Raw genomic sequence first — 23,372 nt, 5'->3', positions numbered from 1 at the left:
GGCTGGGCTGAATGTTGCCCGAACGATCACCTCCTGACTAACTAAACCTTCCATCGCTGCTCTCAGCAGCCGGAGACAAACTCAAACGCACGCCTAACACACAACGGTCACCTACTGGCGAGCTAATATCTTTCAATTGAAGTCGAGAATCGCCGGAATTCTTACTGGACGCTGAGCTGAGGACGCTTTTCGACATCGAACATCACCACGGCTCGTCGGCGCGCTCGTCACCTACGGGTGGTGAACGACTTTGCGGAGAGGGGCGTCGCCCTCATCAGCGCGTTCTGCGGCGCCATCACGCGCGACGAGGAACAGCGACAGCACCTTCTGCAGGTCGTGGAGCGACACCGGGCGTTGCACCCGTGCGCGAAGTAGGCATGGGATGGCACGCACGGCGGATTTCGTTTTTTTTTGCGGTCTAACAGTGTCACTAGTGTTGATGGACATTATAGACAGATGGACAGATAGACAGATGGACCAGTTAACATGGACCAACAATCTCACCAGTGTTGAAGGATAACCACGGTTGCCTTTTTTGCAATACATGCGTTCCTGTCTTCCGTCTTTGAATTATTGCAAGTGCGAACTGAGCAAAACAAAATCCTTACTGTACGGGAGAAACCGTACTACCATTCAGCCCCGTAACATTCTTTCCATAGGGGAAACTTTGGTCGCTCTGCGGGACGGGATAAAATTATCCGATCGGAATAAAATTTTGCACACATCCTTGTGTCATAGTATCGACAAGATTTCCGACCCGGCCCGACGAATCCGACAAACTTTTCCAAAATGGACCACCCTACTGTATATGTATATAACGTCTGAAAATTTCAATCTTAATTATGGATTGTTTGACATGGCAAATTTAGACACATTTAAGACTGAAGAGTTTGAAAATTTTATTTTTGTTTTGTTTGAATTGTTTTGCCGTTTTCAGTCTTGTAATGACTGGAGCATGACAACAGCCTCAGAGCTGGAGCAGAATGGCGCCACCGTCGCTGTGCAGCCAAGGGACACCATGGCCAAAAGCCAAGATGACAGCCGTGAGGAGAACTCGCACCACCACAATCATTGCACCAGCTTTGTACAAAACACAGCCATTACGTGGACATCTCACAACACTCAGCGCAGCACTCAACATGCATTTTACACCTATATCTAGATATAGGTGTAAAATGCATGTTGAGTACACACACACACACACACACACACACACACACACACACACACACACACACACACACACAAGTTCAACACTTTTTGAAAGTGAAACCAACGTTGGATAGAGATAAATATTGTAAATCATGTAAACCTTTATTTCTTGCAAGTTGATGATCATTGCTTACAGATAAGGAAACCACCAATTGAATTGTCTCAGAAAATTTGAATGTTGCGAAAAGGACCAACGTTGGAAAGTCATGGAGTCAAACGAATTCAAATTGTTTTGGATATATACCGATGCTGTATTGTTATCCCCTGCCCTCTTTTGTGTTTTGAAACTAGTCGTGAGAATAACTCCTCGTTTCAATCATCTGAAGCAAGTCATTCGCATACTGCAGATGTGCAACTTCCAATGATATGATGGCTGTTTGTTTTGCTTTATCCAGAGCCGGAGGACGGGCCGAGCATTGATGGTTTGAGCACGTCGCCCAGAGCCACGATTGGTGAGCCCACTAACTCTGAACTTGCTCATGCACATCCTTGTCAAAAAGTTCACACTTGTCACAGCGTCACCAAACAGCCTTGTCGCTTTTGAGAGAAAGTAGTTCGGCCCTGTAACCCATCTGATGCGCCGCTTATCACATTGCCATGAGAAGCGCACGGAGTTCTGAATGCTCAAGTGATAGAGCAGTGTCTTTCACAGTTACACACACACACACACACACACACACACACACACGCACACACACTGGATGGGTTTGTGTACCTATTATGACACGACTAGCGCAGTGTATCATAGCAGAGTGGTCAACAAAAAGTATGGTGACCCCACTCCACTCTCTCCCCCTTCACTTCTGGTAAGCAAGCACGCCCCTACCCGGCATTCACCATTTATTACATGTGACCAAAGCACCCGAGAATTGCCACAGCAACCAAATGTCATGTCAGCAGTTACCAACGTGGTACCGGCGGGCACCAGGAAGCCCTCAAGGACGACAGGAATAGCCCGCGGGCCTATTCAAAAAATAGCTCACCAGTGATTAGACACTGTGACACTCCAGAAATATTGTGGTAGCGATCATTTCCAAATGTGAACACTGGCAGATATTTATAATAAAGTGTGGCCAATTGATATTGATCTGTTTCATAATTAATGTGTGAAATCGCTCATGTGATCAGTGTCTCCTCAGAAATGAATCTCATTCGCGGTAATCATTACTTACAACATATGAAGGAGGTTTGAGCAAATTTATTTCCCACCTGCATACGATCAAACTGGTAGCCCGTCGCATTAATCAGTTGCCAAGAAGGAGCTCTTAGTTTCAAGAAGGTTGGTGACCCGCATACTAGATTATGACTCTAACACGTCATCTCCAACACTTCATCTCTCATCCAGCCATGCACACGCCCTTTTTTTTTCCAAGTTTGTAAAGCTGTACAACTTAGTCCTCCGTCAGTCCAACACACCCAAGTCAGTTCATAAGAACCCATTACACATAGAACTAAAGCCTTTAAACAGAGACGTCATGTTATATTGCTTATTCTTATGAGCAGTGTCAACGAAACCAATGCAACCAGCTACGTACAATATTTTACTTCTGTTCAGGTAGCCTCTGGCTCCTTGTAATAGCTTCCTATTGCTGCATTTTGCAAGCTGATTGTGGGTTTGTCCTATCCCATTCACTAGATTCCATGCTATTGTCGTCACAAGAGCAATGGCAATCCAGAGGTGATTATTGTGACTCTTGTTTTTGTGTGTGCCACTTCTCTCTGCCATAGAAGCTTGGGTGTTTTGCCTGCCGTCTTATAGGTCGGTTACATGAGCCCAATCTCACTTTGCTGCTTTATTGAATATTCAGCAGAAACTCACAAAAAGCAAATCATCTGCTTTGACAAGCTATACGTCAGCATTGTCAGCCACCGAGAGAGAAGCTGAGGTGCCTGGGTCTGTCATTTCTACGTGCTCACTTCTTGGTATTACAACAATTTTGCTTTCAGCGTTTAGAATGTAAAGGCACCTGGACAAATGGGAGCCGCAGACATACGACAATGCTCATAGCATTGGCATGCGAGAGATGAAAGGATTCTCTTCTCCCGTTGTCAGTTCTCTGAATATACCGGTACTCTTTTTCTCATGACACATGTTCTTCAGAAGTCAAGCATGGCTCTGAGTAGAGCTGAAACTTGCTCATCTTTACTGACCTGCCAGAACGTCACAGCAAATGACTCATTGGGGATGTTGGCAGTCTAACAATCTGTTTATGACGCCTTGGTTTGCTGTCTCATGTTGGGAGTTCCTCACACTAATTCTTTCATGCTTCAGATAATATGCTTGACTTTATGAACAGGTTGCCCTTCATTTTACAGATGTTAAGCCAACCATTATTGGGAAGAAGAAGCCAATGGCTGCCAAAAAAGGGGTGAGCAAATATTTGTATTTCACCAATCCATTACACATCCAATATGAGTTTTGCCATCTTTTCTGATTAAGAAAAAAAAAATCTCAGCCATTTGGATGAGCATACATGCACTCAAGATCCCAATGGTGTTTGCTATGCTCTCATGATGCAGCTGGGGGCAAAGAAGGGCCTCGGTGCTCAGAAGGTGAGCAGCAAGAGTTTTTCGGAGGTGGAGAAGCAAGCCCAAGTGGCTGAGAAGATACGAGAGGAGCAGGCAGCCGAGGCAAAAAAACAAGCGGAGGAGTCCATGTGAGTATCTCGATGAACCTCTCGTGTGAAAGGTTGGGCTCTTGAAGAGGAAGTCGAGCATTTCAAAACTGTGCTGACCCTCATTTTGGCCTTTGCAGTGTGGCTTCCATGCGTTTGGCCTACAAAGAGCTCGAGATTGACCGAAAGCTTGAGGAAAAGAAGCTGAAGAACCTGGAAGGCAAGAAGAGGGAGCAGGCCGAGAGACTGGGCATGGGCTTCGGAAACAGGAGGTGACGTAACAACGCACACATTGTGTCAAGTCTTGTTTAATGCACTACTTGGCTTTGTGATCTTGCAGAGCCTGCAGGGTGACACGGGACACAATATTTAGCCAATGATAATATGGAGGGGCTGTGTCGTCACTCTTCGACAACAGACAGACGGATCAGCCGAGCTATGCTGCTTGACGGGTCATTTTACAGCGCTTACAGATGAACATTTCCCTCTTTTTTTTTTTTTTTTAACTAAGATCACATTAGCCCCACTAACTTAAAATTTTAGGAATTCTGGAAGAAAATTTAGCGGCATATTCATATTTCCCTCCATTACTGATAAATTCTATGTTTTCAAATCACATTTTTCTGTGCAAGTTTTGACACAAAATAAACCTTAAGCTGACCTTATGCAGTTTAAATGTAAAATTAATGTTTAGCTGCATGGCGCAAGGCAAGTATGATCAGCAAATTTCACACTCTGCTCACATATGCCGCTATCGGCAACAGAATTTGCAGTTTAACTGAATTAGTTTGTCTGATTTTGGTGCAGGCAGCGTTGGTTCAGCTCCCACTTGAACAGTTTAAATGTCAGCGTCAGTGGATGTCTGTCTCTCTGTGCTCTGCAACTGACTGGCGACCAGTCGAGGATTTTTCTTCTCTGGCATATGAGGTTATTGGGGTTATACTGTATATCAGTGCCTACCCAAACTACAGTATCTTAAACCCTCACAATGTGTGAAAAACTTGGCTGTCATTTTTGACTCTGAGCTTAGTTTTATAATATATATCAGTGCCTGCCATTATTTCATATTCATGAAATAATGCTGTAACTTTTAGGGATTAGTTCATATTTTGTGTCTTTTTCCTCTACAATTGCATTTATGGCTACGACTGTGATATAAAATCATTAAAATCAAGGCATTGCACACATTAATATTAATGTTTGAAATAATAAATCCATTGCAAAAGTATTCAATGTGCACAGACATTCCACCAATGCACGAGCACAACATGATTAAAAATATGTAATTCATACTTGAGGGCAGCGTTCCTCATACTTTTTAGTGCCACTGACCACTAAAGTACAGAGCGGAAGTGTGTCAACCCCAATAATATATTTTTTTAAACATCTGTAGATTTACAAGTCACACTTGGGTGAGTGGATGAAAGTTGTACTCGCGCTGTCTCATATTTTAGGGCCAATCTGGAGACTTGAATTTAATCATTAAATTATTGAAACTTGAATTCATCAAGAATGTGTTTTTATTTCTAGAATAAAAATATTCTAATTCAGTCATGGTACTCAGTTTGGTAACATTTTTTTAAACATACTTTACAGTTGAATGTTGTTCATTGTCTGACGCTGCACAAACTCCAAATGAGTGGAAAAACAGTGCCTCTTTAGAAAACTAATTCCCCTCACGTCATTACTATGTTGTCAGTGTAGACCAGGAGGGCCCAACTAGTTAATCGCGCTCAACTGGTTGGGCCGCGAACTGCTCCTAAGTCAACTGCAGGAGGTGTATGGGAAAGAGAAAAAAATCGAATTTCTTTAGTCACACAAAAATCCTAATCTACCTGTCCCTATGTGAAAAAGTAATTGCCCCCTGAACCCAATAATGGGTTGTGCCACTCTTGGCAGCAATAACTGAAATCAAGTGTTTGCGCCAACTGATGATGCGTCTTTCACATTGCTGTGGAGGAATTTTAGTCCACTCTTCTTCGCAGATTTTGTTCACCTCTGCCATATTGAAGGGTTTTCTAGCATGAATTGCCCGTTTAATGTCACACCACAGCATCTCAATTGGATTCAAATCTGGACTTTGACGTCGCCACTCCAAAACCAAATTGTCTTTTTTAGCCATTCAGAGGTGGACCTGCTGTTGTGTTTCAGATCATGGTCCTGCTGCATGATCCAAGAGCGCTTGAGTTTGAGGGCGCAAACTGATTGTCGGGTCTCCACCCCCCCACCCCCCCATGATTTTCTGGTAGACGGCAGAATTCATTGTCCCATTCCAACTGGTTTCATTCTTATCTCAGTCAGATGTTATTTTGTAAGTTTGGATACTTGTTCCTCCAGAGTCCATGAAATTAAATATGGGGTTTCTCAGAGCTCAATTTTAGGCCCAATACTTTTTAATCTTAACATGCTTCCTCATGTCAACAGGAGGTACAGGCGTCAGTTTCCACAGCTACGCTGACGATACACAACTATATATTGCCGTGTCTGTCAACACAGAGCCAATTGACACCCTTTGAAATTGTATTTCATATATTAAGTCATGGATGGCAGGGAATTTCCTACAGCTCAATCAGGACAAAACTGAGGTTTTAGTTATTGGCCCTGAAGATCAGGGAGAGAAACTTTTACCCAAACTACAGCATCTTAAACCCTCACAATGTGTGGAAAAATGTGGGCGGCATTTTTGACTCTGAGCTTAGTTTTATTTCTCATATTAAAAACATAACTAAAATTGAGGCCAGCGAGATCTGGATTGGATTGGATACAACTTTATTGTCATCTGGAGTTCTTTGGTTGTTGTTCTAGATTGTTTTGCAACCCCCTGGATGAATCGTCCTGGGAATGTTTGCCATTGTTCCCAGTTTTCTCCATTCATGGACAATGGCTCTGATAGTGGTTTGCTGAGGCCCCATAGTCTTGGAAATGGCTTTTCCAGAATGATAGATTTCAATAACTTTTTTCCTATTTTCTTCTTGCAATTCTTCGGATCGCGACATGATGCGTTTGTTTCTTGAGATCTTGTAGCCTGCGTCACTTTGTCTGACAGTTCCTATTTATGGGATTTCTTGATTCAACAAATGTGGTGCTAGGGTTTTTGCCTTTGAGATTTAACTCGGCTTTCCCAAAAATTTCATTAGTCACAGTTACTTTGTGATTTAACAAGGTGGGGGGTGGGGGAGAATTACAATTACTTCTTCACATAGACAGGTAGTTTTTTTTTGTGCTTGAATAAATTAATTTGGCATGTAGAAACTGCATTTTAAATTTCCTTCGGTAATCTCTGTGTGGTATTAAATTTTTTTTTGTTTTTGTTTTTTAAGTGCTGTGTCACATTCAGTGATGTCTGAGATGAAGGTGATTGAGCAGGAAACCCCAGTGGGAGCCAAGACCTCGACTCGTTCCAAATTGGACATGTTTGATGAGCCCGGTTTCACCTCTGGACCCCCTAAGTACATGTGGCATCTTCACTTTGCACCTCTTGTTTGATTTTATTTGGACACTTGACAGTAAATAATAGACTCCATCTTGTTTATTAAACTGTCCAGATATAAGGATAACCCATTCTTGGTGGGTGACAGTTTTGGATCGCGCTGGGAGACAGAAGGAGGGACCGCCTCCTTTAGCACCTCCTGGACTCTGGAGAAAGAAGAACCCAAAGAGGAAGTCACCATCTCCAGTATTCAGCCAATAGGAGAGAGGTATTAAAAATCACTCGTGTATTGGGCACCTTGGCATTAAAAAAAGTTAACTGTGATCGTATCCGTTCAAGACTTCCCAGCAGAAGAAAAGCTGAGGTGTCCGCCCCAGTGTCGGAGTCGAGCGAAGCCAGGCAGAAGTTTGCGAATGCAAAGGCCATCTCTTCGGACATGTTCTTTGGCCGTGAAAGCAACGTTGAGGTGAGCCTTTTCGATTGGGTCCAGTCAAAAACCTCAACTTTGCTAAACCCTTCCACACTGCTTGGGTGAAAGGCTCTTCTGAAATTTGACACCGGTGTCATGCTTTGACACTGACATTTGATGGTCTTTCCTAAAAATGACCGAAATACACCAAATGTGCTGGAAATTTTCAGTCAAATTCGACCCATGACTTCTGCAGTGGATTTTAGATTGTGTGATAAATCATGGACAATGGTTGAAATCTTGAGACTGTACTAGATAGAAATGCATGTGGGCCAGTGGTGACAGGGTTCAAGAGGGAGCTTGAAACTGCCATGTACTGTCTGTGTTCCCACCACGTTTGCACATATCTGCAGAAATGTGCAGAACTGAGCCAGTGAACTACTGTAGCCTTGAAGAGTATCTGTGGTTGAAAAGAAATGTTCTGAAGAAAAGGAAAGCACAGAATGTCTGATGGAGATTTGTGGCGATGTGAGTCATTGACTTTGGTTTCTCTGTGCCAGTATGAGGCAAAGAGCCGACTGGAGGGCATGTCTGGAAGCACGGCCATCAGTTCGGCTGACCTGTTTGGAGATGGCAGTGACAATAAAGGTACCACGCCTCACCTCTTGCAACATTCTCTTGTTACTCATCAGTCAAGGCACAGATTGACGCTCTGCTTTCGTTTTATTTCTTGCAATCCTGGCCTCAGGGCGCTCATCAGGCTTTGACAGCGTCCTTCCCACTGGTCCAGACATCACCCAGTTCAAGCAAGGAGTGAAGACGGTCGCAGGCAAGATGGCCGTCCTTGCCAACGGGGTCATGAATACCATCCAGGTGAGACTTGATCGTAATTCAGGAAATGCCCACTTAAATGAATGTTCACTCATATCTGTGCAAATTTTGTGTGGGCTCAGGATCGCTATGGCTCCTACTGAGCAACTTGGAGACACTGGCACCGAGATGACCGGCCTCGTTTGACTGGTGCATTTGGCCAGGGATGAAACTAGGGATGGGATGGATACCTTTCATATTTAAACTGGTTTGGTTCCGATTCTTGGTATCTGGGAATCGATACCGGTATTCAACTGTACCAATTTTCGGTACCACGGTTCTGCTGTTTGTGGTAATAAATTTGTCAGTTTATTCAACAGTAATATCAAAATCATTCAATTTAACAATGATTTTTCAAAATACAATTTGACAAACAACAAAACTTCGTGAATTGAAAACAAATGAGCCAACGAGGATAGAGTAAAAATAAAGGTTAACAATTTTTCAATTACAAAGAGCTGAAAAAAAAATGCAAACAATACATTAATATTTCAATATCCAAAGTAGAGGGCACGGTTCTTTGCAATGAACAATGCAAGGAAGCGCGTTAAATCATTTGTATTAGTGTTATCTTCGTTCCTTGTGTACTTGTTTTTCAAGAATGCACGGCACGCGATGAGTTGGAACCCAGCTTGCACCAAAATATAGCAACCAAAAAAAAAAAAAAAAAAAAACAGTTGGAAGAGGACGCCAATGAGAACATAGAGAATGACTGGAATCAAATTTATCCTTTGAATGTACCCAAACCGGTATTTGATGCTCGCTACATTTTGGCCACAAGATTTCACTACTTCACCCATATGACATTTTAAGATACGTAGTATTATGATGTATTAAGTATTGTTCAAAAACACAGTGCATCGATATTGTAACGATGGTGACGTCGCGCACCTTCCCAGCATTATTCGACTCCTTGAAGGAAGACGGACCTCTCTGTGCTGGCGCCAGGTAGGGGCAGATGCCGCGGCCGTGCTCCCTGCATGGATGAAAGCCAGGACCCCGCCGGCCCGTCCCTCTCAGGCCCACACCGATTGCAGAGACCCGGGGACTTCGGCAACTAACGGCCAGCGCCAGTACAGAGAAACCCCGCCCCACTTCGCCCTGCGCTCAACCAAAGCATGCTAGGAAGTGCGAGGCTTCACCATTGCTACAATATACTCCTTAAATTGTGTTCGTTTGGCTTGACGGCAAGCAAACCTCGCTCGCTTCCAAATCTGAAAATGTATTTTTAAATCCTACGCGAGTGGGTGACATCATTACTGTGGTGGATGTGCACTGTTGCGTTCAAGTGCGCCATGGAAAATCGCCAACCTTCGTCATCCCCCCGTCACAACTTCGGAAGACATGCTTCAGAACCGACAAATAGTACCGTTTGATTTCATGATAATCGGTGCTCAGTCGTACTGACTCAACTCGGTCCATACCAAAAAAATAGTACGGTCTTTGGTACCCTTCCCGAGATGAAACTGAGAGAAGGAAAGGCTTTGCATGAATAAAGATAATCTTCCTTCTCACTCCCCACCTTTTAGAGACTGTTGCTGGAGTGAGTCAGTATTTTGCTCTCTCAACATTTGAGTTTTTATTTTCATAAAGCAAACCACGTGTGGTTGTAGTCTATCGGAAGCAAGAGTTGTATCTAAAGTTGGACATTTTTTGTTTGGGTCTTAGATTTTCAAAATGTTGTCAGAGTTCTATATTTTCTTTGGTCTCTGATATATGTTAACAAATACTTCCATGTTTTGTCCTGTTTTGTCATTGTGATACTAAATAAAAAGGTGCAACGCTATATTTTTAGCATCACTTCGAAGTCAAAAGTTTGCATTCAGTGTTCAGGCCAAGCGTGTATCATTTTGCACAAAGCACTGACTGGTGACGATCTTCAGAAGCTGTGAGCTTAGACTTGTACATTTCTGTCTGATCATTAAAAGTCTGATAGCCTCGTCTTTTTCCCCCCTTGTTTTCAAGCATAGCACACACAATTTCACCAGTATGCCTCAAGCCACCACTTTGTTATACATTTTCCTGATTCCCAATGGATCCCTTTACAGTATTTACGTTTTTGCCTCAGAGTGATGATGATCCAAAACTACTTTTGTTAGTTGTTGAGCTGCAAAGAATCTAATCAAAAAACAATGTTCACAAGACGACTTGTTAACTGACACCTTGATATATATGCATCAGACTAAATGGCACTCCTCTGGAATCTCCACATTCAAAGTGTTCACATTGGTCGTTTCAAATGAGTGTACTTTCAGAGCAAAGAAAACAGACCGAGTAAAATGAGTTTATTTTGTTTCAAAAGGTCCGCTGTATGAATTAAGGTTAGAGTAAATGTGCAGTTTTTGATAGTTAAACCAGCTCCAAAAGTGCTTTTGCAGCGTCACCGGTCTTTGCCAAGTGATGCGCACCTTCTGGTTGCTGTCAACTGCCTCCATTACAAACTTGTCACCCTATTATCAAATCAGTCTGTGAATGTGAGCTTTGAGACAAAGGAATTGCTGAGAGTTCTTTCAGACTTTTTACGTGATTCTCAGTCATGTTGCTTCCTGTGGACACATTCTTTGCATTGCTGCAAACACCACAAAGTTGACCAGTCTCCACCTGGTGGTAACGCACCTTCATGAGTGTTCTGCTACAGATACTAAAAACTGCAGTCACATCGAGGGAAGTGAGAGGGGGTAGACAAACTGCGGAAAGTGTTACTAAATATTTATTACAGATGGACTCTGTGTTGTGGCAACGTGTCTACTTCCAACGGCTATCTGTTTTTTTGCTTTATCCCCAGTTGTAGAAGTAGATCTTCTGCCAGGTGGGCAGGTAATCCATGAGAGGTCCTGAACAAACAACCAATTTGTTAGTACGAGGGGCAACACTCAAAATAAAACAACCGCAACACTTCGTAACTAATTGTTTTGAGCCACTGATCCTCATTGACCATTCAAAGGAATTAAATACTTATTTATGTTGATATTAACTCTCATTGTAACTATTGCATCTGACTTTGTACTACATCGCCCCTGCTGAAATCAGAATTCAAAAGTAACTTGCAGGTGAAATTTCTCATTGTGGTGCAAGGGTATTAAACACCAGTAATTTGCTGTCAAGCATTACCAATACTTTGTGTCTGATGTAATTTCTAGACGACTCGAGAGCATGTCTCTCTCACACACACACACACACACACACACACACACACACACACACACACACACACACTCAATCATACTTAGAGTATTTGTCAAATAATGAGTGTTGAACCAAAACAGGGAATGTCCATCTCATCATGGTTCAAAAAAATTTAAACACCTGAATCAGGAGTACTTACGCGCTATCAGGCCTATTCCAGGAACATGCTTGGCCAGAAGTCGCAGCAGGAAAAGAATCTTTTCCCTGCACGTAAAGGAAAACTATTTTACTCCAATGTATTTAATTTTAAACAACATGCGACTTTCCTTTCATCAAGGACAGTCGCGGAAGATAGATTAGCGTGTCTGGCAGAAGTAAAAATTCCATAGCTGATACACGGACAAACACCAATGGCACATATTAGCAATGGGACTGTTGCAAACCAATTTAAAATTTGCCTCAATGACATCAGAATCTTTCCATTCTGATTGGTTTTCCAAGGCAAGACAAGTTGGGCTAGCAAAGGATGTCTGAAGCAATCTGCACACAAGAATACATTTCATTATACTGCATATTTGTGTAGTTTTGATGGTTCACAAGAGTTGCAAAGTGATAGTGCCAAATGCACTTTTTGAAACCACTTTTGTTGTGGACTTTTGCCTCATTTTTCTAATACGTATACCAGAAGGTACGTCTCTTCAACTTTCGGTCATTTCATATGATTAGTGCACAACTTGGGGACTCCATTGATTGAAAGTGGCTTTCAAACATACTCACTCTGAATATCTGTCATAGAATGGAGAACGGACAAGGTAGTAGAGTAAAAGAAAGGTTCTTCTCCTCATCTCCTCCCTCTCCCATCGGTTATCAAATATTCTCTCATGGAGCACGGCAAAGCTAGACAAGAAAACAGACCAAAAAAAAAAAACAAACAAAAAAAAAAAAAACAAACATAAACCAAAAAAAGAGGCAATGAAAAATCTGTGCACTGTTCTAAAGATGTCAAGACAAAAACAAAAACATCCTCACGCAAGGGTGTCCAAACATTTTCGTTTGAGGGCCGCATACAGAAAAAATGGAAGGCTAAAGGGCCACTTTAAAATTTGTCAACTTTTTGAAACACACCAAAATCAGTCAAGGAAGCAGTTATAGACTGCTTGTATTGTTTCATCAGCTTTCTGTTCAAGGCGTTGAGGCAAATAGTTGAGTTTTTTTTTCCCCTTGTTTTTGGGGTGGCCAACAGCCCTCGATCTCACAGAGTAGATGCGGCTCAGCACTTAACAGCAGCCAAATCCCATCTCCACATTCAGTACCATAAAAAGAACAAACTACCATAAAGTGACCAAACATTCAACACGTTACACAACTTAAAATAAAATAAAAATTAAAATTCTACAAAATAGGCACCCGGATAACAGCTGCTCATATCAATCAGCTTTATAAGGATTCATAAAGCTCAGACACTCCCAGTAAAAAAAAGAGGTGCGTGGGTGCCTATGAATTCCGTCCATTGTGCTGAGTCCATTTGGTTCCAATAGGAACCAACCCGAGAGTGACGGTTTAGACGGTTTTCAAAAACCGTTCCACCACTTACAGTTATCCTGACACCAAGTCGAAAATAACAACTGGTCCAGATACGAGAACACCATCGTGCAAAAGGGGAGATTTACAAACCTGGAAAGCTCCAGACCTGCGGAGATAAGCCATGGCTTCCAAGACTGTTTTCCGCACAGTCCAAGGCTGAGTACTGCAGTCAAAAAGGACGCATTGAGGACAACCACATAATTAAAGCTTCAATGGGAACAATCACATTTTTTTCAAAATTGTAACTTTTCAATTGTACAAAATTGTTTTTTTTAAATTTTTTCATTTATGTGACAATGGTGTATTCATTATGTTCATAAACCTTACGGGTATTGCATAACTTGCATGCTGGGTATTTTGCACTTCTTTCTCTCATCCTTTTACGGTATCTGATAGACCACAGCGCTGATTTGTCTGGAGCAGTATGAACCATAGTTTTTCGATATGTCACAAACAGGGCGGGGAAAAGGAAGTACACTTTATGCATGCGCATGTTTTATTTCCGTTTTGCACGGACGCAGAAACCGCCGTGTGAATGCAAGTGGGGCTGCACCAGGGTTAACACGCTTCTCTTTAGTAAGCAGCTTTATACGTGTGAATGCTCCACAACATTTACACCGGTGTAAGATGTGTCGCCACAAAATACATCAGTGCAGCACCGATGTATGTGAACACCCCTTTAGACAGCCCTGCCTTAAATGAATCCATCAGTGTTAATCCAAATTTGTCAACAAGATCTTACAGCATCTGTATCTGACAGTTTGTTGCCACTTTGTGATCAACACAAGTAATGCAGGGAACCTCACTAGAGTAAAAGCAACTAAACAGTGGTTGCTGGGAAATTTGCCCATGCATTTTTTTTTTATCCTGTTTAGCCTCATTAAGGGCTTTGGATGAGCTGAAAGCTCTGTTCACTGACTTGGGGTGAGTGGTGGGTTACACCCTGCAGTCGTCACCAGCCAATCACAGTGCACATGTAAGCAAACAGCCATTCATACGCATATTGACAACGTAGGTTTAGATCAGGGGTGGCCAAACCGCGGCTCGCGAGCCGCATGCGGCTATTTGGCTGGTTCAATACGGCTCCCGGGCTTTCACATGACAAGCGTCGAAAATGCCTTCGCGGTGGCGCTGACATTCAAACAACGGTGCTATGTATAGCAGAATTTACGATATCAGCCTATCATCAATCCCGTTACTTGATTGACATACAGGGCAACAAGACAACTGAATCAACGCTCATGCGCAAACGGCACTAAGCGCTAAGCTAATCAGCGAATTACCTCTGATTTTAAGGCACCTAAGCGATGCTGCCCGCTCAGCCGGGAGCCAGCGGACTGGTCCCAAGTCGACCGCGAGGGTTGGGAGGAGGAAATGGAGGGGGGGGACTTTGTGTATTTGTGTGTTTCGATTTCGTTCATGTTTGGTGACGTTCTGGCTGTCGCTCATCTCGGCATGCGTGGGTGCATGCATAACGCGTACATGTGCGTGGTTTGGCGCCCACGTGCTTGCGTGCGTGCATATGTGCACATGTGCGTGGTTGGGCGCCCGCGTGCGTGCGTGGGTGTATGCTTGCACGTGCGCGATCGGGTCGACAACGGGAAGTTCGCTGCTTCGAAAGTCGATCTGAGGTAAAATATGTAGCAAGCTGATCCAAGTAGTAAGTAACCACTGCAGCTTGCATGCAGACGGTGCCTGTTTTGAGTGGCTACAACGCAATACAAGCCAGATTTCAAGAGGATTGTTCAAGAGAAGGAAGGCCAAAAGTCCCTGCACTAAGGCTAAACAACATAGTAAGAGAAAAACGTGATTGTATTTTTTGTTTTCAGACTTGGTTGAACTGAGAGTGTGTGTGTGTGTGTGTGTGTGTGAGACACACAATATTCATTGTTGAAAATGACTGGCCTGTGGTCGTAGTACTGTAGGAGTCAATTTCTGTCATTATCATGTTGGTGTGTGACATTTACAATACATGTGGCTGAGCAGAGGTCTGTGTGTGTGTGTGTGTGTGTGTGTGTGACAGAAGAAGAGATGGGGTGATATTTATGTGTGCCCATGTGCATGATGTGGCTCTTTGCAGTAACACAGTAAATAAATTGACTCTTAGTCCCTGACTGGTTGGCCACCCCTGGCTTAGATCATGGCTATCAAACACAAGGCCCAGGGGCCACATCCCACCAACTCACACTGCTGTATATTTGTGAATCTCTCTCATACGTACCTACATACATACATAGAGATCAAGATCGAGAGAGAAAGAGAAAGAGAGAGAGAGTTTGTTCCGTTTTGTTTTACAGATGGTACAATAAGGAAGGATACAATGCACAAGAGGTCGACTGATGGACACAGTCTCGGCGACGGTCTCTTGCAGCTTCAAAGGTGTCGGTTTGCTGTGGAGCTTCTCTTCCCTCAAGTTTCGACTCCTCTTCTTCTCACTGGCTGCTCCCCACTGCCGGGGTGGCACAGAGGACGCTGCTACATCACACAGAAGTGGCAAAGTGGGAAATTAGCCTCAGACACATTGTAACTGTATTGACTCACATGCAACTATTTTTCCAAAGTGCTTGACAAATCTTGTATGATGCAGTGCAGTTCCACACCACTGTCAACCGCAATATTGTCATATACTGTTGGTAATTCTAAATCTGATTGTGTGAAAACTAAGTGTTATGACCTCTCTACAGGCAGAATATTTGATTCAGCTCATGTAACCTTTACACGAATTTACATGTTCAGTGCACATGCATGTAAGACTGTATGGAAATTGTTTTTCCATCATTTTGTCAGCGATGAGCTGGGTAAAAATGGAGACTGAGGGCTGAGCGATTTGGCCTAAAATTCACATCATGAAATAAATTGAATCATTTCATGTAATGGTATCCATTGTAATACATACCGTATATTCTGCGCTATACGGCGCTTCGGCTTATAAAGTGCACCTTCAATGATTGGCTTATTTTAAAACTGTCTTCATATATAGGGCGCACTGCATTATTAAAGCGCATTGAATAGAAGCTACAATAGTGGCTGCGGTTGCACTATGCATCCACTAGCTGGTGGTACGCTAAAGGGAATACAATACATCTTTGTTGATATAGAGCCTTCACAACTGCTGCAGCTGGAACTAAAGCTATGAGAACTGGTACAAACACGGACATGAAACATATCAATACAAATGGCATTCCAAAACAATAAATGAAAGACAAACGTTATGAAGACAACTGATTCAACAAAAAGGCACACAAACCTCGTGGGTTCACATCCACAAGGGGCTAAAATATTGTATAAGTCTTGCTTGTCTCCTCCTTCCTTCGTTTAGTAAGTAGTTAACTTAGCTTTTGGTATTATTTTCATTTAATAATGCCTGCGCAGAGCTCACAAAGTAGTTGCCTGAGTGTGTGGTGGCGAATAAACATATCAATTAGTGTCAAGCAGAACCCTCTAAGGCAGTGGTTCTGAACCTTGTTAGACGTACCGAACCCAACCAGTTCATATGCACATTCACCGAACCCTTCATTTGTGAAAAATAAAAATATGATTTTTTTTGGGTACAAATTCAAAACATAAAAAAACGCATTTATTAAAAACGAAAAAAGTAAACACAAAGATTAGTACAAGTATAAAGAATACATTTTTTAATTGTGCACAAAATGGTGGTTAAGATTGAATGACTGTGTGTCTTATGTGTAGTGTTTATTTATTTTGTTATTATGTTATTATGACTTCACGATGGCGCCACGAGAGTGGCTGCTATTACAGCAGCTCCTATAGTTTTTGTTCTTCTACTTTCTTCCTTTCATAAGTTTGCTGATGTAAAAAAGGTTTTCTTATTCTTATGAACCAGCCAGTGATGGCCAAGCGGGCGTGTCATAACTAATTGACATGTTGAGTCCTGTGTGTCTCAACCTCTATGGCAGGAGCTCTGTCGAACCCCTGAGACTGATTCACCGAACCCCTGGGGTTCAATCGAACCCAGGTTAAGAACCACTGCTCTAAGGTTACAAATGGTTCCTGCTAATAATCACCACTGGATGGTAAAGGAACACTTAACAGGGAAACAAGTCAATGGGGGATATAAAGAGAGTTACAGTCTCTTTATATTATAGGGTGCACTGTTGGCTTTTGGCAAAATTGAATGCTTTTAGGTGCGCCTTTCTTGTCCGAAAAATACGGCACTTAAGTATTAAAATTGTCATGGAAGTATCAAGTTATTTCAACGTCAAAAGTAAATTACAGTATTTCCTGTTCAAAGAGGGAGAACGGATCTGATTTAGTCCTCTCTGCTTCTTTAGATTCAAATTTTCATGTAAACATGTCCGATTTTAACAAGTCCGATTTTTCTTTTATTTCATTAAGAGGAGACTCATGCAAAGGTTATTCATTCAAATCATAAAGACCAGTAAATATAAACAAAGGTTAACAATAAGTGTGTCCCTTGCAGATAGCTCTGTTATGTTTTTGTTTGTATTCATTTTTTTAGTTCCGTTGTTTATTTATTGCACTGCTTAACTCTTTCATTCCACAAGACGTACTTGAATTAGGCCCCGCCTACCAAGGACGTACTTGTACTTCTAAGTCTTTGTTTTGCGGCATAGAGAGGAGGATGATGCAATCTGTGAATGAGAATAAGCCGTTTGCATTGTAAATCATGTAGAAAAGCGACCAGTAGGTGGCAGTGGTGCCTCACGTGCTTGAAATGCATGCTTTTACAAAAAGCTCTTTTTCTCCATTTTTTGCAGAAGAATCGCCATTTTCATGAAACTTAGCCATTGTGTAATAAGATAAAATAAGATATCCTTTATTTGTACAGTACAGTAATGCCGATTACTGAAGAATGGAAAAAGATTTTTTTTTTTCTGCTGAAAGAAGAGAGGCCAAACTTTATTTTGGTAGGCTCCATGTTTATACTGTATAACATTAGAACCAAATATTCTGTGGGCCTTGCAAGATCAGTCAAAATCCAGTAAAACGCTGGGATTGAGGATGTTGCTCCAGTAAAAATGGCTGGGATTGAATGAGTTAATCGCCACTGCCAGTGAGGTCAGCAGGCTGCGAAAATAATGAGCACCAAGCAACAACCTGTGTGCTCCCTTGAGAACCACACCAAAAGGTCAATATGCACCCCTGTCTGTAAGAATGATTACACTTGGAAAAAGTTCCGGTACTCTTTAGCCAGACATCATGAGGATCCTATCACCCAAATGTTCCAATTGTTTGAAAAAAGTCTTCATATGGCAAACTATTATGAGACGCAACAATTGTTACCCAATTCTTACCGCCATGCAGGGATCTGATGACACGGCCTGACCTCTGGCCTACAAAGCAGGCGTCGTCCTGCTGCTCCACACTCCCATCCTCTGTGCACAACAGGAAATGGGTCATCTCCTTTTGGCTTGTAATGAACCATGTGCACAAATGATTTGTTTGGTACAATATTTGGACGGGGAGGGGAGGGGGGTATTCGCATGTATAGTCAAGCACAAAAAGAAAACCACCAGAGTTTACACCACTGACCTTCTGCAGCAATTTCTGCACCTCGGTCAAGGGGGATGATGGGCGGTGAAGTCTGAATGCCCGATTTGTACCACAAAAGAAGCACAAGGCGAAAAACTGCCCTTTGGGAGAAATGGGAAAAAAAATTAAGTAAGCTGAGGAAGATCAGACGGTCAACCTGTGATTCCACTGCACTGCCTGGCAAATACAGCACGTTCAATAATACACATTTTATATCGTATACCGAAACACAATACGATAGTTGCAACCAATGTTACCTCTAATTTTCCAGGCGTATGAGCATTCCCACAAACCTCCCTGAGCATTCCTTGGACCACGTGAGCAACGTCAGACTTGCACATGGCGGCCAAACCAGTATCATACCTGACCAAAACCTGCGATCGTAACAAGTATGTGTGTGCGTGATTTTTTGCGCCTGTAATGGGCAGCATTTTTCGCAGCCCCGTTTTGCCCAGCGGAGATGGTGGCGCTGTTGGGACAGTCTGGGTTGGAGCGGCTGGATGGATGGCTTGTGGAGTTGAGGATTGTATTGTTATGAAAAAAGTCAAACCACCTTGCTATCAAAATAGTACAAATCATTGAATGGAGTTTTATGACACGAATAAAATCGACCCAAGTTTGTTACTTTTATTTTACTTTCAACATAATTAATTAAGCCAATCTGTTTTGTACATCTATGGTCCCACATTGTCCACTGATAAATAATGGCAAATATGTCATTTAATAAAACACAAAAATCGACCTAGTCACCTGACCTTTGCAAAGCGCAAAAGAGCCTCATTTAAGGGGCTGGTAGGCTATCTTCATGTTTAGACTTACTAAATGGAGGGGCCCGCACATCGCCTGCAGCCTCGTTTGTGGTGCGTGTGAGTGAATGTGTCAAAGTATGCAACAAACTATCGTAGAACAACTGTGTGCGCACCCTCGGTTGCACTACTGGAAGTGGGAATAGTGTGGTGTCCCGTTTGTTGATTAAAGTGGGGTGGAAATGAAAGAATGAGTGCAGAAATGTAGTGTGCGCGTGGTGCGCGCCAGCAGCACCGTGTGCACTGAGAGAGTGCGAGCGGTGCTCAATTGCTCATGTGTGCAGCTTAGGGGGAACATTGGTTGCAACTGGCCTTGCGAAGCATCCAGCAATTTTCTATTCCGCTTTTGCTCATTGTAGTCTCTGCAACCTCTCCAGCTGATTTCGGGGGCGAAAGGCATGTTACACCCTGGACCGGTTGCCAGTCAATTGGAAGACGCATGCAGTATTGGAGAAGAGTGAGCACACCCTTCACATTTTTGTATCTTACTATGACAACACTGAAGAAATGAAACTTTGCTTACAAAGTAATCACAAAATCTCATCACACAGTCATTCATGTCAAAACTGCTGACTTGATAATATTACAAGGCCTCAAGTGTAAATGGGAAAACTGAAATGGATTTAAGAAGAAAAAAAAAGAAAGTCTAGACATGAATCATATCCTCATTGTTTTATTTCATATTTATTGTGGAGGTGCGGCAAAATTATATAAAAACTCACAATAATGTACTTCTGTCCTGCCCAACCTTACATACAGCATGCCAATGTTGATACGAACTCAAAATTCAAATCCTCTTAAAAGTCACTTACTTAAAAATTTGAATGAGTCCGATGACCAGCCAGCAGCCAACTTCCCCGCACACCTTTTGGGTGCCCATCTCCAGGAACACCTCCACATACTCCAACACCGAGAGCCAGGTGAGGATTCTCTGCTCTGAGATGGACTTGGACAACAGAGAACAATTTTCAACATTACGGCGACAACTGCAAACGGACTCTTTTTCCACATCTACACATATCCAGGCTGCGACCACTCGACTTGTGCAAGCACAATCACGATTACAATGATTCATCCTGCTTTCTGAAATGAGACGTCTGGTTCAAGCTCTTTGCAGCAGTCTTTGCATCTAAAAGACAGTTTCTTCAAACATGTATGGCCCTTCATCATCTTTGAACGGTGCTCACCACAGTTAGGGCACACTTGAGCCCTTTGCGCAGAATGCTGTCATTAAACAGCACCAGGAGATTGGAAGCAGAATAGACTGGAAAAACAAACAGAATCCCATCAACATTGACACAGGTCAATCCTAACCTAAACGTGCAACAAATTGCTCTTCTGTCCGGTGTCAACTGTATGTAAATGTGTTCACTTCACATCATGTAAAATAAAATAGGAATTAAGTCAATGACATTTTGACCTCTTACCATCTGTTGCATCAGCCGAGCCATTTCTTTCTGTTTCATTCTGAGTTGGTTTCATTTTCATTTTTAGTCAGCTTGGACAAGACAAGAGACTGTTGGCTTTCCTTTGAGTCCATTTATCTTTGATAGTGTCTCTATTGCAGTTACAGGAAGGCCAGTTTTGCAATTTCTATACACATTCTGAAAATAATTGTTATAAAATATTTTAATTATATTTGCACGAATGTGTGTGCTTATCAAAACCTAAGAGGAGTTCCGAGCAAGACCTCTGATTATTTATATGAAACAAATGTGTATGTGTATATATATTTAGATTTTTTGCAACTACCATTTTCAAGATTCACAGCCTTAAGGTGATTTACAAAAAATGTCTTGTAACGTTCATTGCCACATATTGCATCATTCTCATTTCTCTTTCTGTTTGACATGCTTTCAGTTTCATTCTTTCTCATCGAGAATGGCAATTCTATTGAAAGTTCTGTGATGCAGGCGTGTTCCAGTAACTCCTTTAAATTTAATAATTTACTGAGTTATTTTAACGGCCACCTACTTACACGCTACAACATAGAATGAATACTTATTATTCTATTGAACCTATTTTACACATTTATGTTTGATGTGGCCACTGAACTGTACAATGTACTACTGTATATATTCTCTCATTTGCAAATTGTTGGACTGGAATGTACTTGGGACTGGCATAGTTAAGAATTACATTGATCGTGTGTAATTGATTGTCTCTTAAGCTTCTCTTGAAGCATCTGAGGCAAAATGAACTGCACTACTTGACTAAAAGCAGCATAGGCTCTGTTGATTCAGTCTTAACTAGTTTGCCTTCTAAAGAACAACATGATGTCATTTATGGGAAGATGAGCTACTGTATAGCCAGAAAGACAAAGGGCTATTATTAATAACACTTTAAAAAAGTCAAAGAATGAGTCAATTAATTGTTCATTCGTTTTTCCCCACAGTGGATCGAAAACATTTTGTGTCAAAATGTGCATTTGCCTTTGAATACTTTTTTTTTTAACCTCAGTCAGGAATGCACATTTTATTCATTGGCAGAGATTTAACTGAATAAAACAAAATAAATAAGTAAATTGAAAATATTAAAAATAAAGAGGCGAGGCAAAGCTGAGCAAAAGTTTCTAAACAACAGTGGTATCAAATAGTTTTTTTGTCACCTTAATGACATGCATTTTGGTGCCGACCAAATGCATGCTGAGTGCAGTGATTCCATTACAACTGGACTTTTGTGGTTGCTTAACATTTTGCCTCTCATCCAAACAGGCTTCAACAGCCCATGTGCCTATGCGCGTATAGCATTAGCTCAAGTTGTTCTATCAAGCCTATGAACATGAAAAGATGAAGCTTGCTTGGGTGGGACGAAAAACAAATTCTCAGACAACCAGGACAGTCTAGTTGCGATTGATTAACTGCCCTGGATGAAAGAAAATATTCACAGGCATACCACATACATTCTAACGGTATTTATGAGTAATCTATTCCAGCTGGCTTTGGGTAAAAGGCAGAATACACTACGGTCTTCTCGTCAGTCGGTCACAGGGAACATAATGAAAAAACAGAAATTTTCCACTCACATTCACACCATCGCTGAGTGGCAACGCTCCTTTTGACTACACAGAAGTCCAGCAGTGACTTGTATGATTTTAAATATGAGTTCAAATAGTTGTTAGTTGTAATATATGTTTTAGTCCTTTCAAGATTTCTTGTTGGCATGCGTAATTGAGTCAATTTTGCTCTCCCTCTATTTCCCATGATCCCCTTAAAATAGCTTATAACTACAGTAACTTTGCAGTAACTCATTAATCAATTTATTGAGCTGTAAGAAAGACGATCAAATGCCAATATTTAAGCGAGGTATAATACACTCAATCAAAGGGGGGGGGCATAAATATGCTGAATCTTGCAAGCTACTGACTTAGATTTTTCTTACCAAGTTCAGACAGCTCATGGGAATCGGCAAATCTTCCTGTCCGAAAAAAAAAGAAAAAAGAAAAAACAGCGTTTGATGATGATGGTTTCTTCAGGTGAACTGCATTTTTTTGTATATGTTAAGAATTGTTAATATTCAGGGAAGTCACTCACCTGCAATTAGGTAAGAGATGGTCCGAACTGCGCTCTCCACCTGGGCCGTTGCAATCGGATTCTTTGTCACATACTCTTTATAACGCTCATAAACCCGACTCACTTTATCAATGTGCTCTTTAAATCGAGACATTTTAGCACCAACTCAGATCCACACTGAACATTTAAAGGTTGTTCCAAACGCCGTTATTAAAAAGTTTTTTTTTTTTTTTTAAAAACTAGCGAAGAACAAGTAAACATTATTCACTTCCTCCTGTCGGACACATTTCCGAA

General features: G+C 41.9%; 2 protein-coding genes across 4 annotated transcripts in view; one reads left to right on the top strand and one right to left on the bottom strand.

The window, feature by feature from the left end:
• The window catches only part of arfgap2 (ADP-ribosylation factor GTPase activating protein 2), a 16,568-nt gene extending 6,247 nt beyond the window's left edge, over positions 1-10,321 (top strand). The window contains exons 6-17 of one of the 2 annotated variants that reach the window (XM_019867267.1): positions 938-1,043; positions 1,608-1,664; positions 2,849-2,890; positions 3,529-3,581; positions 3,733-3,869; positions 3,968-4,099; positions 7,148-7,276; positions 7,373-7,525; positions 7,597-7,723; positions 8,227-8,314; positions 8,415-8,539; positions 8,620-10,321. In XM_019867267.1, the coding sequence (XP_019722826.1) occupies positions 938-1,043; positions 1,608-1,664; positions 2,849-2,890; positions 3,529-3,581; positions 3,733-3,869; positions 3,968-4,099; positions 7,148-7,276; positions 7,373-7,525; positions 7,597-7,723; positions 8,227-8,314; positions 8,415-8,539; positions 8,620-8,640 (1,170 nt within the window). In that variant the 3' untranslated portion in view covers positions 8,641-10,321. The remainder of the gene's footprint in view (positions 1-937; positions 1,044-1,607; positions 1,665-2,848; positions 2,891-3,528; positions 3,582-3,732; positions 3,870-3,967; positions 4,100-7,147; positions 7,277-7,372; positions 7,526-7,596; positions 7,724-8,226; positions 8,315-8,414; positions 8,540-8,619) is intronic. The other variant, XM_019867268.1, reaches the window with a different exon arrangement.
• Positions 10,322-10,806: 485 nt separating this feature from the next.
• Positions 10,807-23,363, bottom strand: pex16 (peroxisomal biogenesis factor 16). Of its 2 annotated transcripts, none has more exons than XM_019867269.1 (11): positions 23,100-23,363; positions 22,948-22,983; positions 20,754-20,830; positions 20,379-20,512; positions 18,761-18,861; positions 18,523-18,603; positions 15,566-15,721; positions 13,337-13,409; positions 12,440-12,559; positions 11,862-11,926; positions 10,807-11,370 (listed from the first exon to the last, which is right to left on the bottom strand). In XM_019867269.1, exons 1-11 carry the CDS (start codon positions 23,230-23,232, stop codon positions 11,312-11,314), a joined length of 1,035 nt encoding a protein of 344 aa, XP_019722828.1. In that variant the 5' UTR covers positions 23,233-23,363; the 3' UTR covers positions 10,807-11,311. The 2 variants fall into 2 exon arrangements, with proteins under 2 accessions (XP_019722828.1, XP_019722830.1); XM_019867271.1 differs by having other exon boundaries at positions 15,566-15,718.
• Positions 23,364-23,372: the final 9 nt, after the last annotated feature.

The sequence above is a fragment of the Hippocampus comes genome, unplaced genomic scaffold (assembly GCF_001891065.2).
Source record: "Hippocampus comes isolate QL1 unplaced genomic scaffold, H_comes_QL1_v1.1 scaffold2, whole genome shotgun sequence".
NCBI lineage: Eukaryota > Metazoa > Chordata > Actinopteri > Syngnathiformes > Syngnathidae > Hippocampus > Hippocampus comes.
Note: the sequence above shows the minus strand (reverse complement) of the source record. Positions and strands in the feature narration are given on the sequence as shown.